The sequence below is a fragment of the Oncorhynchus keta genome, chromosome 2 (assembly GCF_023373465.1).
Source record: "Oncorhynchus keta strain PuntledgeMale-10-30-2019 chromosome 2, Oket_V2, whole genome shotgun sequence".
In the NCBI taxonomy this organism is placed as follows: Eukaryota; Metazoa; Chordata; class Actinopteri; order Salmoniformes; family Salmonidae; genus Oncorhynchus; species Oncorhynchus keta.
This window is the reverse complement of record NC_068422.1, coordinates 56,202,632-56,217,226: the sequence shown is the minus strand read 5'-3', so window position 1 is coordinate 56,217,226 and position 14,595 is coordinate 56,202,632. Positions and strand designations below refer to the sequence as shown.

General features: G+C 44.1%; 1 protein-coding gene across 50 annotated transcripts in view; it reads right to left on the bottom strand.

The window, feature by feature from the left end:
• Window positions 1-14,595, bottom strand: part of si:ch211-266g18.10 (titin) — a 140,060-nt gene that overhangs the window by 56,500 nt on the left and 68,965 nt on the right. For all 50 annotated transcript variants that reach the window (XM_052478610.1, XM_052478613.1, XM_052478616.1 and 47 more), the window contains exons 21-32: window positions 10,498-10,545; window positions 10,362-10,409; window positions 9,857-9,901; window positions 7,858-7,905; window positions 2,345-2,392; window positions 2,208-2,255; window positions 1,946-1,990; window positions 1,782-1,811; window positions 1,615-1,662; window positions 445-474; window positions 231-278; window positions 92-139 (exon numbers count right to left, since the gene is read on the bottom strand). In XM_052478610.1, the coding sequence (XP_052334570.1) occupies window positions 92-139; window positions 231-278; window positions 445-474; window positions 1,615-1,662; window positions 1,782-1,811; window positions 1,946-1,990; window positions 2,208-2,255; window positions 2,345-2,392; window positions 7,858-7,905; window positions 9,857-9,901; window positions 10,362-10,409; window positions 10,498-10,545 (534 nt within the window). The remainder of the gene's footprint in view (window positions 1-91; window positions 140-230; window positions 279-444; window positions 475-1,614; window positions 1,663-1,781; window positions 1,812-1,945; window positions 1,991-2,207; window positions 2,256-2,344; window positions 2,393-7,857; window positions 7,906-9,856; window positions 9,902-10,361; window positions 10,410-10,497; window positions 10,546-14,595) is intronic.

Genomic DNA, 14,595 nt, shown 5'->3' with positions numbered 1-14,595 from the left:
ATGCATAACTATGCCATCCCAGTATACTGTAGGTTGGCTTGGCTCAGTAATGTGAAAACGGGTTCTGTGGTACACAAAGAATACTTTGCACCTTTCTTTGATGTAGCTGCTTCGGTTTGTTCTTTGGGAACTTCACCGTCTAAAACAATCATTGGACAAGACACAACATGAATCTCAAGAATTGGGCCATTATAGATTTTGAAGCCAGAAAACAAATATCCTATCTGTACCTTTTATTGCAGGTTCTGGTTTGGCTTGTTCCTCAGTTTCCTTGGACTCTAATCAAACAAGAATGATAACATATACAGCAAAGGTTCAAATTGCAATTGATTAAACACATACTGAATAATTGGTTGAGAGAGAAATGAAGCACATTCTGTGGCAGACATTTATTTATAGGAAGACTTACGTTTTTGTTTCAAGTGTAAAGAAAGTTATACATACCTTTCTTTGAGGAAGCTGCTTTGGCAGATTCTAAAACAATCATCAGAGAAGACACACAATTAATCTCAATAATTGGGCAATTTATTTCTTTGCAAGAGCTGGTTTGGTCTTCTTATTTGGTAAATTCAGCTTCTAAGTAAAATTAGTGATTTTCTGTTAAAACTTGAACACATTTTTTTATTTATTCCTAACTGAATTTATATTTGACAAAGTGAAAAGCTAAACATTTGAAAATAATAATTAACTTAATTTACAAGGGCTGGTTAAACGTTGTATTTTGTCTTTTCATCGATATGTTTTGCCTCTATTGAATTTAAAACGCATTATCAATACTGAAGCAAGCACAAAATATGCAGTGCATGACTAAAAATAAACACAAAAATGGCTTGTCTTTGGAAACAGCATCTAAATGCAACGCAAATGGGCCATTAAAAAAATATGAAACTCACTTTATAATACAAGCACGTGATAATTCAAGGGAACAATAATTGTAAAAACACTTGAATGCTGCTTTGCAGGATCTACTTCTTTGAGACATTCATCCTCTATCAAGCTCTATCTGTCACACCCTGATCTGTTTCACCTGTCCTTGTGCTTGTCTCCACCATCTCTAAGTGTTACCCATCTTCTCCATTATCCCCTGTGTATTTATACCTGTGTTTTCTGCCTGTCTGTGCCAGTTCGTCTTGTTTTGTCAACGCCGTGCTCCTGCTTTTTACTCTGTGTTTTGCTTGTCCTCCCAGGCTTTGACCCTTGCCTGCCTTGACTCTGAACCCGCCTGCCTGACCATACTGCTGCCCTGACCTCGAGCCTGCCTGCCACTCTGTACCTCCTGGACTCTGACCTTGTTATAATAATAATAATATATGCCATTTAGCAGACGCTTTTATCCAAAGCGACTTACAGTCATGTGTGCATAACATTCTACGTATGGGTGGTCCCGGGAATCGAACCCACTACCCTGGCGTTACAAGCACCATGCTCTACCAACTGAGCTACAGAAGGACCACAATGATCTTTTGCCTGTCCACAACTATTTTCTTGCCTGGCACTTGGATTATAATAAATATCAGTGACTAACAATCTGCCTCCCGTCTCTGCATCTGGGTCTTGCTTGTGCTCTTATCCTATCAAATGACATATCAACCACAGATTTAAAAACATTCTTACCTTTCTTTGCAGGTGCTGATTTCACCTTTTCTTTAATAACTGCAACATCTGAATCAAATACATCATAAATGTGTTTCTTTATGAATAAAGCAAGACAACCATTTTTCTCCATGATTATGTACTATCTTTAATATTATTTTAGTTGTGAAGTCAATTAGTTCTGTTACCTTCATTTGCAGGAGTTGGTTTGGCTTTCCCTTTGGAAAAAGTACAGTCCATACAATAAGATCTTGATATAATGTTTTATAAATTACATAAAACCCGACACATAGGCCTGCCTACTTATTATTTGAATAAATGGAAAATGAACTATTAAAAAAATATTTGTTACCTTTCTTTTCTGGAGCTAGTTTGCCCTTTTCTTTTGTTTCAGCATCTAAATCAGAAAAACATATTTCATGAAGTATACCTTCTATCATACAAAACAGTCTTACCTCTTACCTACTGTGCTCGTTCTGATATTTTATTTTCACATTGTTCTTTCCAGCACTGTTCCAGAAATGATGGTTGACTAGGCCAGCCCAGTATACTGTAGGTTGGCTTGGCTCAGTAGTTTTAAAAAGGGTTCAGTGTTCACAAAGACTACTTCGCACCTTTCTTTGATGGAGCTGCATTGGTTTTTTCTTTGGGATCTTCAGATTCTAAAACAATCATTGGACAAGATACAACATCAATCTCAAGAATTACATCATTATACATTCGATACAAGAAAAAAACATCCTATCAGTACCTTTTTTTGCAGGTTCTGGTTTGGCTTGTCCCTTAGTTTCCTTGGGCTCTAATTAAACAAGGACAGAAACATCATATATGAACAATGGTGACGGAGGAGATGGCTGCCATTTTACAGGCTCCTAACCAATTGTTGTTTCTTGTTTTTTTTTGTCTATTTACCACCACAAGCCAATGCTGTCACTAAGATAGCACTCAACAAAAGTTGTATAAGGCAGTATGCAAACATGAAAATGCCTATCCACAGGTGGCGCTCCTACTGGCCGGGGACTTAAATGCACAGGGAAACTTAAATCTGTTTTACTTAATTTCTACCAGAATGTAGAATCACCTTTACTTCACACACAGAAACGTGTAGAAAGCTCTCCCTTGCCCTCCATTTGGCAAATCTGACCATAACTCTGTCTTCCTGATTCCTGCTTCCACTAAATCCACTGATTCCTGCAAAAACTAAAGCAGGAAGTACCATTGACTCACTCAATAAGGATGTGGTCAGATGACGCAGATGCTAAGCTACAGAACAGTTTTGCTAGCACAGACTGGAATATGTTCAGGGATTCTTCCGATGGCGTTGAGGAGTGCAATCACATCAGTCATTGGCTTCATCAATAGGTGCATCGATGACGTCATCACCACAGTGACCGAACGTACATACCCCAAACAGAAGCCATTGATTACAGGCAACATCCACACTGAGCAAAAGGGTATAGCTGCCACTTTTAAGGAGCGGGACTCTAACACTTAAGAAAACCTGCTTTGAACCATCAAACAGGCAAACGCATCAATACAGGACTAAGATTGAATCGTACAACACCGGCTCCGATGCTCGTCGGATGTGGCAGGGCTTGAAAACTATTACGGACTAGAAAGGGATGCACAGCCCAGAGCTGCCAAGTTTCACGAGCCTACCAGACGAGCTAAATTACTTCTATGCTCGCTTCGAGGCAAGCAACACGGAAGCATGGATGAGAGCATCAGCTGTTCCGGACAACTGTGTGATCATGCTCTCCGTAGCCGATGTGAGTAAGACCTTTAAACCGGTTAACATTAACAAGGCCGCAAGACCAGACGAATTACCAGGATGTGTACGCTGAGGATGCGCTGACCAACTGGCAAGTGTCTTCACATAAAAACTGCCAAATACTCCACCCAAGTCATAGACTTTTCTCTCTGCTACCGCACGGCAAGCAGTACCGAAGTGGAACGTCTAGGTCCAAAAGGCTTCTTAAGAGCTTTTACCCCCAAGCCATAAGACTCCTTATGCTAATCAAATATACTATTTGTCCCCCCCCCCCACCCCCATTTTTATGCTGTTGCTACTCTGTTTTTTTACGGATGCATAGTCACTTTACCTCTACCTACATGTACATATAACCTCAATTATCTCGACTAACCTATGCCCGCATACATAGACTCTGTACCGGTACCCCCTGTATATAGCCTCGCTACTGATATTTTATTTCTCTTGTCTGTTGTTTTTCTATTTTTCTTCTTTGTTATTTGTATTTTTTATTTGATTTATTTCAGTTTATTTTAGTAAATACTTTAACACTTTTTTTCTTAAAACTGCATTGTTGGTTAAAGGGCTTGTAAGTGTAAGCTCTACAGCTTGTAACAAATCACTAGATGTTGGAACATTGCTACCGGGACGTGCTTCCATTCAGCCACAAGATTATTAGTGAGGTTGGGCACTGATGTTGGGCAATTAGGCCTGGCTAGCAGTCGGTGTTCCAATTCATCCCAAAGGTGTTCGATGGGGTTGAGGTCAGGGCTCTGTGCAGGCCAGTCAAGTTCTTCCACACCAATCTCGACAAACCATTTCTGTATGGACCTCGCTTTGTGCATGGGGGCATTGTCATGCTGAAACAGGAAAGGGTTTTCCCCAAACTGCTGCCACAAAGTTGGAAGCACAGATGTCATACTCCAACCTCGGCCAACAGCTCCGCCCCCCCGCAGCTACTCGCCCAAGCCTCTCCAGGTTCTCCTTTACCCAAATCCAGATAGCAGATGTTCTGAAAGAGCTGCAAAACCTGAACCCGTACAAATAAACTGGGCTTGACAATCTGGACCCTCTATTTCTGAAATTATCCGCCGCCATTGTCGCAACCCCTATTACCAGCCTGTTCAACCTCTCTTTCATATCGTCTGAGATCACCAAGGATTGGAAAGCTGCCGCAGTCATCCACCTCTTCAAAGGGGGAGACACCCTGGACCCAAACTGTTACAGACCTATATCCATCCTGCCCTGCCTATCAAAGGTCTTCGAAAGCCAAGTCAACAAACAGGTCACTGACCATCTCGAATCCCACCGTACCTTCTCCGCTGTGCAATCTGGTTTCCGAGCCGGTCACGGGTGCACCTCAGCCACGCTCAAGGTAGTAAACGATATCATAACCGCCATCGATAAAAGACAGTCCTGTGCAGCCGTCTTCATCGACCTGGCCAAGGCTTTCAAATCTGTCAATCACCATATTCTTATCGGCAGACTCGGTAGCCTCGGTTTTTGTAATGACTGCTTTGCCTGGTTCACCAACTACTTTGCAGACAGAGTTCAGTGTGTCAAATCGGAGGGCATGTTGTCCGGTCCTCTGGTAGTCTATGGGGTTGCCACAAGGTTAAATTCTTGTGACGACTCTTTTCTCTGTATATATCAATGATGTTGCTCTTGCTGCGGGCGATTCCCTGATCCACCTCTACGCAGACGACACCATTCTGTATAATTCCGGCCCTTCCTTGGACACTGTGCTATCTAACGTCCAAACGAGCTTCAATGCCATACAACACTCCTTCCGTGGCCTCCAACTGCTCTTAAACGCTAGTAAAACCAAATGCATGCTTTTCAACCGTTCGCTGCCTGCACCCGCACGCCCGACTAGCATCGCCACCCTTGTTGGTTCCGACCTTGAATATGTGGACATCTATAAGTACCTAGGTGTCTGGCTAGACCGAAAACTCTCCTTCCAGACTCATATCAAACATCTCCAATCTAAAATCAAATCTAGAGTCAGCTTTCTATTCCGTAATAAAGCCTCCTTCACTCACGCCGCCAAACGTACCGTAGTAAAACTGACTATCCTACCGATCCTCGACTTCGGCGATGTCATCTACAAAATAGCTTCCAATGTTCTACTCAGCAAACTGGATGCAGTTTATCACAGTGCCGTCCGTTTTGTTACTAAAGCACCTTATACCACCCACCACTGCGACCTGGTTGCTCTAGTCGGCTGGTTCCAGGTCATCTACAAGTCCATGCTAGGTAAAGCTCCGCCTTATCTCAGTTCACCCATCCGTAGCACTCACTTCCATCATCATGAAGTGCTTTGAGAGACTAGTCAAGGACCATATCACCTCCACCCTACCTGACACCCTAGACCCACTCCAATTTGCCAACCACACTGCCCTAAACCATCTGGACAAGAGGAATACCTATGTGAGAATGCTGTTCATCGATTACAGCTCGGCATTCAACACCATAGTACCCTCCAAGCTCGTCATCAAGCTCGAGACCCTGGGTCTCGACCCCGCCCTGTGCAACTGGGTACTGGACTTCCTGACGGGCCGCCCCCAGGTGGTGAGGGTAGGCAACAACATCTCCACCCCGCTGATCCTCAACACTGGGGCCCCACAAGGGTGCGTTCTGAGCCCTCTCCTGTACTCCCTGTTCACCCACGACTGCGTGGCCACGCCCCTCCAACTCAATCATCAAGTTTGCGGACGACACAACAGTGGTAGGCTTGATTACCAACAACGACGAGACGGCCTAAAGGGAGGAGGTGAGGGCCCTCGGAGTGTGGTGTCAGGAAAATAACCTCACACTCAACGTCAACAAAACTAAGGAGATGATTGTGGACTTCAGGAAACAGCAGAGGGAACACCCCCCTTATCCACATCGATGGAACAGTAGTGGAGAGGGTAGTAAGTTTTAAGTTCCTCGGCATACACATCACAGACAAACTGAATTGGTCCACTCACACAGACAGCATCGTGAAGAAGGCGCAGCAGCGCCTCTTCAACCTCAGGAGGCTGAAGAAATTCGGCTTGTCATCAAAAGCACTCACAAACTTCTACAGATGCACAATCGAGAGCATCCTGGCGGGCTGTATCACCGCCTGGTACGGCAACTGCTCCGCCCACAACCGTAAGGCTCTCCAGAGGGTCGTGAGGGCTGCACAACACATCACCGGGGGCAAACTACCTGCCCTCCAGGACACCTACACCACCCGATGTTACAGGAAGGCCATAAAGATCATCAAGGACAACAACCACCCGAGCCACTGCCTGTTCACCCCGCTATCATCCTGAAGGCGAGGTCAGTACAGGTGCATCAAAGCTGGGACCGAGAGACTGAAAAACAGCTTCTATCTCAATGTTAAACAGCCACCACTAACATTGAGTGGCTGCTGCCAACACACTGACTCAACTCCAGCCACTTTAATAATGGGAATTGATGGGAAATTATGTAAAACATATCACTAGCCACTTTAAACAATGCTACCTAATATAATGAATAATGTAGGGTATGTAAACATCTCATATGTATACGTATATACTGTACTCTATATCATCTACTGCATCCTTATGTAATACATGTATCACTAGCCACTTTAACTATGCCACTTGTTTACATACTCATCTCATATGTATATACTGTACTCGATACCATCTACTGTATCTTGCCTATGCTGCTCTGTACCATCACTCATTCATATATATTTATGTACATATTCTTTATCCCCTTACTCTGTGTATAAGACCGTCGTTTTGGAATTGTTAGTTAGATTACTTGTTGGTTATTACTGCATTGTCGGAACTAGAAGCACAAGCATTTCGCTACACTCGCATTAACATCTGCTAACCATGTGTATGTGACAAATAAAATGTGATTTGATTTGATTTGAAATAAAGATAAAGATTAGGAAGAGCCACTTCCAAAAACATTTTAATATTGTTTTGCAGGAACTACTTATTTGGCAAGTTCCATCTCTATCAAGCTCTATCAAATTACAAATGCTTCAAAAAATTACAAATTGCTTGTCACGTTCGGACCTTTATTTCCTTTGTTTTGTATTTATTTAGGATGGCCAGGGCGTGAGTTGGGTGGGCAGTCTATGTTTGTTTTTCTATGATTTGGGTATTTCTATGTTTCGGCCTAGTATGGTTCTCAATCAAAGGCAGGTGTCATTAGTTGTCTCTGATTGAGAATCATACTTAGGTAGCCTGGGTTGCACTGTTTGTTTGTGGGTGATTGTCTATGTTAGTGGCTTGTGTCAGCACAGGTCTCATTTGTAGCTTCACGGTCGTCATTAGTTTCTTGTTTTTGTTACTCCTTTGTATAGTGCTGCAGTGTTCAGTGTTCTCTTTATTAAAATTCACTATGAACACATTCCACGCCGCATTTTGGTCCTCTGATTCTTCTCGCCTCTCCTCTTCAGATGAAGGGGAGGAAGACCGTGACAGAATCACCCACCAACCAAGGACATTGCTTACTAACCGCAGATTTGAAAACATTCTTACCTTTCTTTGCAGGGGCTGTTTTCACCTTTTCTTTAATAACTGCAGCATCTGAATGAAATACAACATAAATGTATTTCTCTATGAATATAGCAAGATCAACATTTGTCTCTATGATTATGTACTGTCTGTAATTTTTGTGAAAAAAGTCTAAATACATTGTTTCATTTATTAGTATGTTAATGTGTGCATATACAGTGCCTTCGGAAAGTATTCAGATGATTGGACTTTTTCCACATTTTGTTACGTTACAGACTTATTCTAAAATGGATTACATTTTTAAAAATCCTCTGCAATCTACACATAATACCCCATAATGACCAAGTGAAAACAGGATTTGTATTTAAAATAAAAAACAGAAATTATTAACAGTATGCAGAGCTGCATCCATTGATAATCCTTGAGCTGTTTCTACTGTACACCTTTTTTGGAGTCCACCTGTGGTAAATTCCGTTGATTGGACATGATTTGTAAAAGTACACCCCTGTCTATATAAGATCCCACAGTTGACAGTTCATGTCAGAGCAAAAACCAAGCCATGAGGTTGAAGGAATTGTCCGTAGAGGTTCGAGACAGGATTGTGTCGAGGCACAAATCTAGGGAAGGGTACCAAAACAGTTCTGCAGCATTGAGGGTTCCCAAAAACACAGAGGCTTCCATTATTCTTAAATTGAAGAAGTTTGTAACCACCAAGACTCCTAGAGCTCCTAGAGCTGGCCTCCCAGCCAAACTGAGCAATCGGGGGAGAAGGACCTTGGTCAGGGAGGTGACCAAGAACCCAATGGTCACTCTGACAGAGCTCTGGAGTTCTTCTGTGGAGAAAGAGAACCTCTGCAGCACACCACCAAGCAGGCCTTTATGGTAGGGTGGCCAGACCTAAGCCACTCCTCAGTAAAAGGCACATAAGAGCCCGCTTGGAGTTTGCCAAAAGGCAGCTAAATACTCTCAGACCATGAGAAACAAGATTCTCTGGTCTGATGAAACCAATATTGAACTCTTTGGCCTGAATGCAAAGTGTCACATCTGGAGGAATCATGTCGCTATCCCTAAGATGAAGCATGGTGATGGTAGCATCATGCTGTAGGGATGTTTACAGCGTCAGGGACTGGGAGACTAGTCAGGATTGAGGCAAAGATAAACGGAGCAAAGTACAGAAAGATCCATGATGAAAACTTCCTCCAGAGCACTTAGAACCTCAGACGGGGGTGAAGGTTCAACTTCCAACAGGACAACGGCCCTGAGCACACAGCCAAGTCAAGGTAGGAGTGGTTTCGGACAAGTCTCTGAATGTCCTTGAGTGGCCCAGCCAGGGCCCAGAATTGAACCCGATTGAACATCTCTGGAGAGACGTGAAAATAGTGGTGCAGCAACGCTCCCCATCCAACCTGACAGAGTTTAAGAGGATCTGCAAAGAAGAATGGGAGAAACTCCCCAAATATAGGTGTGCCAAGCTTGTAGCGTCATGCCCAAAAAGACTCGAGGCTGTAATGCGCTTTAACAAAGTACTAAGTAAAGGGTCTGAATACTTACGTAAGTGTGATATTTCAAAAAATATATATAAATGAGAAAATGTCTAAAAACCTGTTTTTTGCTTTGCCGTTATGGGGTATTGTGTGTAGATTGATGAATAAGGCTGTAATGTAACAAAATGTGGAAAAAGTTAAGGGTTCTGAATACTTTCCGAATGCACTGTGTATGTGTATTATATATATAAATATATATATACATATGTATATATGTGTGTGTGTGTGTGTGTTTATATTGTATTATACTGGGAATATTTGGAAAAGAGACCCATGCCTCTGTCTCTGTTAAAGTAAAGGTAACTTTTTTTCAAGAGTTGGTTTGGCCTTTTCTTTAGAAAATTAAGCTTCTAAGTTCAAATACAAGTCTTTACAATAAGATATTGATATAACTTTTAATAAATAGCATAAAACAGAGACATAGGCCTACTTATTATTGGAATAAATGGAAAAATAACATTTAAAAATTAATTTGACACCTTTCTTTGCTGGAGTTAGTTTGGCCTCTTCTTTTGCTCCAGTATCTAAATCAGAATAAAAATTAAAGAATGATGCATTTTTGTCATTTAGCAGACCTTCTAATCCAGAGCAATTTACAGGAGCGATTAGGGTTAAGTGCATTGCACAAGGGCAAATTAACAGATGTTTTACCCAGAGCGTTGGGCCAGTAACCAAAAGGTCGCTGGTTCGAGACACCACGGAAGACCTTGGTGTCTCGAACCAGCAACCTTTTGGTTACTGGCCCAACGCTCTGCTAGGCTACCTGCCGCTATTGTATCATACATTACAGTCTTTCCTGATTCAGACTATAGAGTAAAGCCAAAATGTACTGTGCTTGTTCAGATATTTTCTTTTCACATTGTCCTTTCCAGCACAGTTCCAGCAACTACTGTTGATGGGTATCTAGGCCAGCCCAGTATACTGTAGCTTGGCTTAACTCAGTTGTGAAAAAGGGTTCTGTGGTTAACATAGACTACTTTGTACCTTTCTTTGATGTAGCTGATTTGGTTTTTTCTTTGGGAACTTCAGCTTCTAAAACAATCATTGGATGAGACACAACATTAATCTCAGGAACTGGGCTATTATACATTTGATGCAACAAAAACAATCATATCTGTACCTGTTTTTGTAGGTTCTGGTTTGGCTTGCTCCTTAGCTTCCTTGGGCTCTAATCAAATACGAACAAGACAATTTACTGCAACAATTCAGACTGCAATTCAATCTGAGTAAAATAAAACATTGTATGAGAAATAAATACAGTACACTCACAAAAATAGGCCTATTTACTGTAGACAAAAGTGTTAAAGTGTAGTTAATAAACCTAAACCTCGCCCTAACCTTAGCCCTTATTGCCATAATCCCTAACCTGACTCTATCAGGTTGTTCCATCAACAGAGATGCAGTCTACAGTTTGTTGATAGTTTGACCCTCTGTAAGGGGAGTCACCTTTCTCTCCACTCTTGCAATGTGATTGCTGTGTGACAAACAAATAGTTATGAGATTGACATCTTGCTTTTTGGTAGCGGTTAAGAGCATAGGACCAGTAATCAAAAGGTTGCTGGTTTGAATCCCTGAGCCATCTAGGTGCAAAATCTGACGATGTGCCCTTAAGCAAGGCACTTAACCCTTATTGCTCCTGAATGTTGTTTGCTAAAATGTAAATACTCATCTTGTGTCAGAAGTCTCCCTGCTACTTATTGTAACATATTGCTGGATATATCTTTAACCTTTAATGAAACTGGAACCATATGTGATAATATCATAATTGTTTTGATTGTAGAAGTCAAAGAACTAATAATTTACCTTGCTTTACAGGAGCTGGTTTGACCTTCTCTGTAGCAACCTGGATGCCAGGCTTCCCCCAAAAAATAGATCAATCATTTTTGGAGGATTTAGTCTTAAATGTCCTTCAATTCGCAAGAGGCTGAATGTATCTCACCGAAAAAAAAGTATCAGAGCGAACGAAATAGCGCCCACTCTGTCTCAGTATATGTAGCCCATCTATCTGATGTGGTCTGGTCAAAAGAGTATGACACTTATCGCCGTAGCATTGAATGCACGGGAAGCCAACGAGCATTTGGCCTATCTTGATATAAAAAGTGTCAAATAATAGCCAATCAGCATTGAGCTAAACTGAGAGCTCAGCTGTGAATGGTCCTGGCACACAAAAAAATGGAAGCCAGTTTGGATTTGGCTTCACACCAATCACATCACATTGTCATGTTTTACTCCTGTGGCTAGCTAGCTAGGTAAATCATCCATTTCCTATTTTAGCCATAGATGGAGAGAGGGATTTGAACATGTGGTTTTACATGAACTTATTTGACCATGCTGTAGGTCATGTAACTGTTTGTTACATACAACATGTATTGTGGACTTCACTGGACCGATGTTGGCTTCTGGTTTTGTGATGAAACAAAGGTGTGGTTGAATTTATTCTGTTTTAGGCCTATATATCACATTGTTTAATTTTTATACATTTTTATATATCACGTTGTCAAGGCATATCAACTAACAAGTTACAGAGCAAACAGTGCAATTTGTAGGATAGTAGGATGTGAGATGGGAATAGACGATGGAGGAGGAATAGGTATGAAGGACACAGACAGTCAGCCAAGCAGAGGAATTTTCATCGGGGAATGTGTGGTCCAGAGTTGGGAGCGTTACTGCTGCGCCAGACTCCGGCACACCAAATATTGTTTAGTGACATAAAAAATGTACTTGTGGAAAAGACCATCTTTTGCGTTCCTGACTTTTTTAAACTTCAGTCAAGAATACAGTAGCATATGCAGGACATATACACTGAGTATGCCAAACATTAGGAACACCTTCCTAATATTGAGTTGCCCTTAAAACAGCCTCAATCCGTCGGGGCATGGACTCCACAAGTTGTCGAAGGCATTCCACAGGATGAAGGCCCATGCTGACTCCAATGCTTCCCATAGTTGTGTCAAGTTGGCTGGATGTCCTTTGGGTGGTGGACCATTCTTGACACACACGGGAAACTGAGCATGAAAAACCCAGCAGTTCTTGACACAAACCGGTGCGCCTGGCACCTACCACCATACCCCTTTCAAAGGAACTTTTGTCTTGCCCATTTACACTCTGTATCACACCCTGATCTGTTTCACCTGTCTTTGTGATTGTCTCCACCCAACTCCAGGTGTCGCAAATCTTCCCCATTATCCCCTGTGTATTTATACCTGTGTTCTCAGTTTGTCTGTTGCCAGTTCATTTTGATCATCAAACCTACAAGTGGTTTCCCCCTTGCTCCTGTTTTGTCTTGTCACATTCTGACTATAGAGAGCCTTTTATTGTCTGTTGGTTAGGTCAGGGTGTGACTAGGGTGGGTAATCTAGGGTTTTATTTCTATGTTGGCCTGGTATTGTTCCCAATCAGAGGCAGCTGTTTATTGTTGACTCTGATTGGGGATCAAATTTAGGCCGCCATTTCCCCACTGTGTTTTGAGGGATCTTGTTTATGTGTAGTTACCTGTGAGCACTCCATAGCTTCACATATCGTTTATTCTTTATTGTTTTTTGTGCGGTTCACTTATAATAATAAAATGTCGAACCGATTTCACGCTGTGCTTTGGTCCGAATGTTCTTAAGACGATCGTGACAGAAGATCCCAACACACCAGGACCAAGCAGCGTGCCCAGGAGGAGAAGGTTCCTGGGCTTGGGAGGAAATAATGGGAGGACACGAAAGCCTTCCTTGGAAGCAGATGCAAGGAGAGAAGGGATGACAGCGACAACGCCTGGGTTTGCGACCACAACGAAAGCCCAAAGAACAGCCCCAATCATTTTTTTGGGGGGCGGCACTCGCGTTGGTCGGCGGAGCCGAGTAGTGAACCAGAGCCAATCTGGGAGAAGATGGAGAAATTGGAGGAGAGTGAACAGAGAGAGTCAAAGACCGTCAGTGAGCTGATGGAGAAATTGGAGGAGAGAGAAATGAGAGAGTTGTTGTGTTGGTGTATGATGCACAACTTCTGCCCTAAGGAGTGTGTCATCAGTTTGATGCCACCTGAGTCAGATCTCCGGACACGTCCTGAGGAGCGTGCTAGCAGTCTGGTAAAAACTGTGCCGGCTCCACGCACCAGGGCTCCAGTACGCCTCCGCAGCCCAGTACGTCCTGTGCCTGCTCCTAACACTTGCCCTGAAGTGTGTGTCACCAGTGCCGGCTCCACATACTAGGCCTCCAGTGCACCTCCCCAGTTCGGTACATCCTGTGCGTGCTCCTCACACTCTCCCTGAAGTGTGTATCACAAGTCTGGTGCCACCGGTGCAGGCTCAACGCACAAGGCCTCCAGTGCGCCTTCCCAGTCCGGTGCGTCCTGTGCTTGTTCCTCACGCTTGCCCTGAGGTGTCACCAGTCCGGTGCCACCTGTGCCGACTCCACGCTACGGAACCTCCTGCGACGGTCCACGCTACGGAACCTCCTGCGACGGTCCACGCTACGGAACCTCCTGCGACGGTCCACGCTACGGAACCTCCTGCGACGGTCCACGCTACGGAACCTCCTGCGACGGTCCACGCCACGGAACCTCCTGCGACGGTCCACGCCACGGAACCTCCTGCGACGGTCCACGCCACGGAACCTCCTGCGACGGTCCACGCTACGGAACCTCCTGCGACGGTCCACGCTACGGAACCTCCTGCGACGGTCCACGCTACGGAACCTCCTGCGACGGTCCACGCTACGGAACCTCCTGCGACGGTCCATGTTCTGGAACCTCCAGCGAGGATCAACGGCAAGGCGTCCAGTCCAGCTCCAGGGCAGGAGCCTTCCTCTGCGCCGTGTCCAGTCCAGACACAGTGTCCAGTCCAGCTCCAAGGCCGGATCCTTCCTCTGCGCCAATGCCCAGTCCTGGCACGGCGTCCAGTCCTGCTCTAAGGCAGGAGCCTTCCTCTGCGCCGGTGCCCAGTCCAGGCACAGCATCCAGTCCAGCTCCAAGGCAGGAGCCTTCCTCTGCGCCGGTGCCCAGTCCAGGCACAGCGTCCAGTCCAGCTCCAAGGCCGGAGCCTTCCTCTGCGCCAATGCCCAGTCCAGGCATGGTGTCCAGTCCCACTCCAAGGCCGGAGCCTTCCTCTGCGCTGATGCCCAGTCCAGGCACGGCGTCCAGTCCAGCTCCAAGGCCGGAGCCTTCCTCTGCGCCAATGCCCAGTCCAGGCATGGTGTCCAGTCCCACTCCAAGGCCGGAGCCTTCCTCTGTGCTG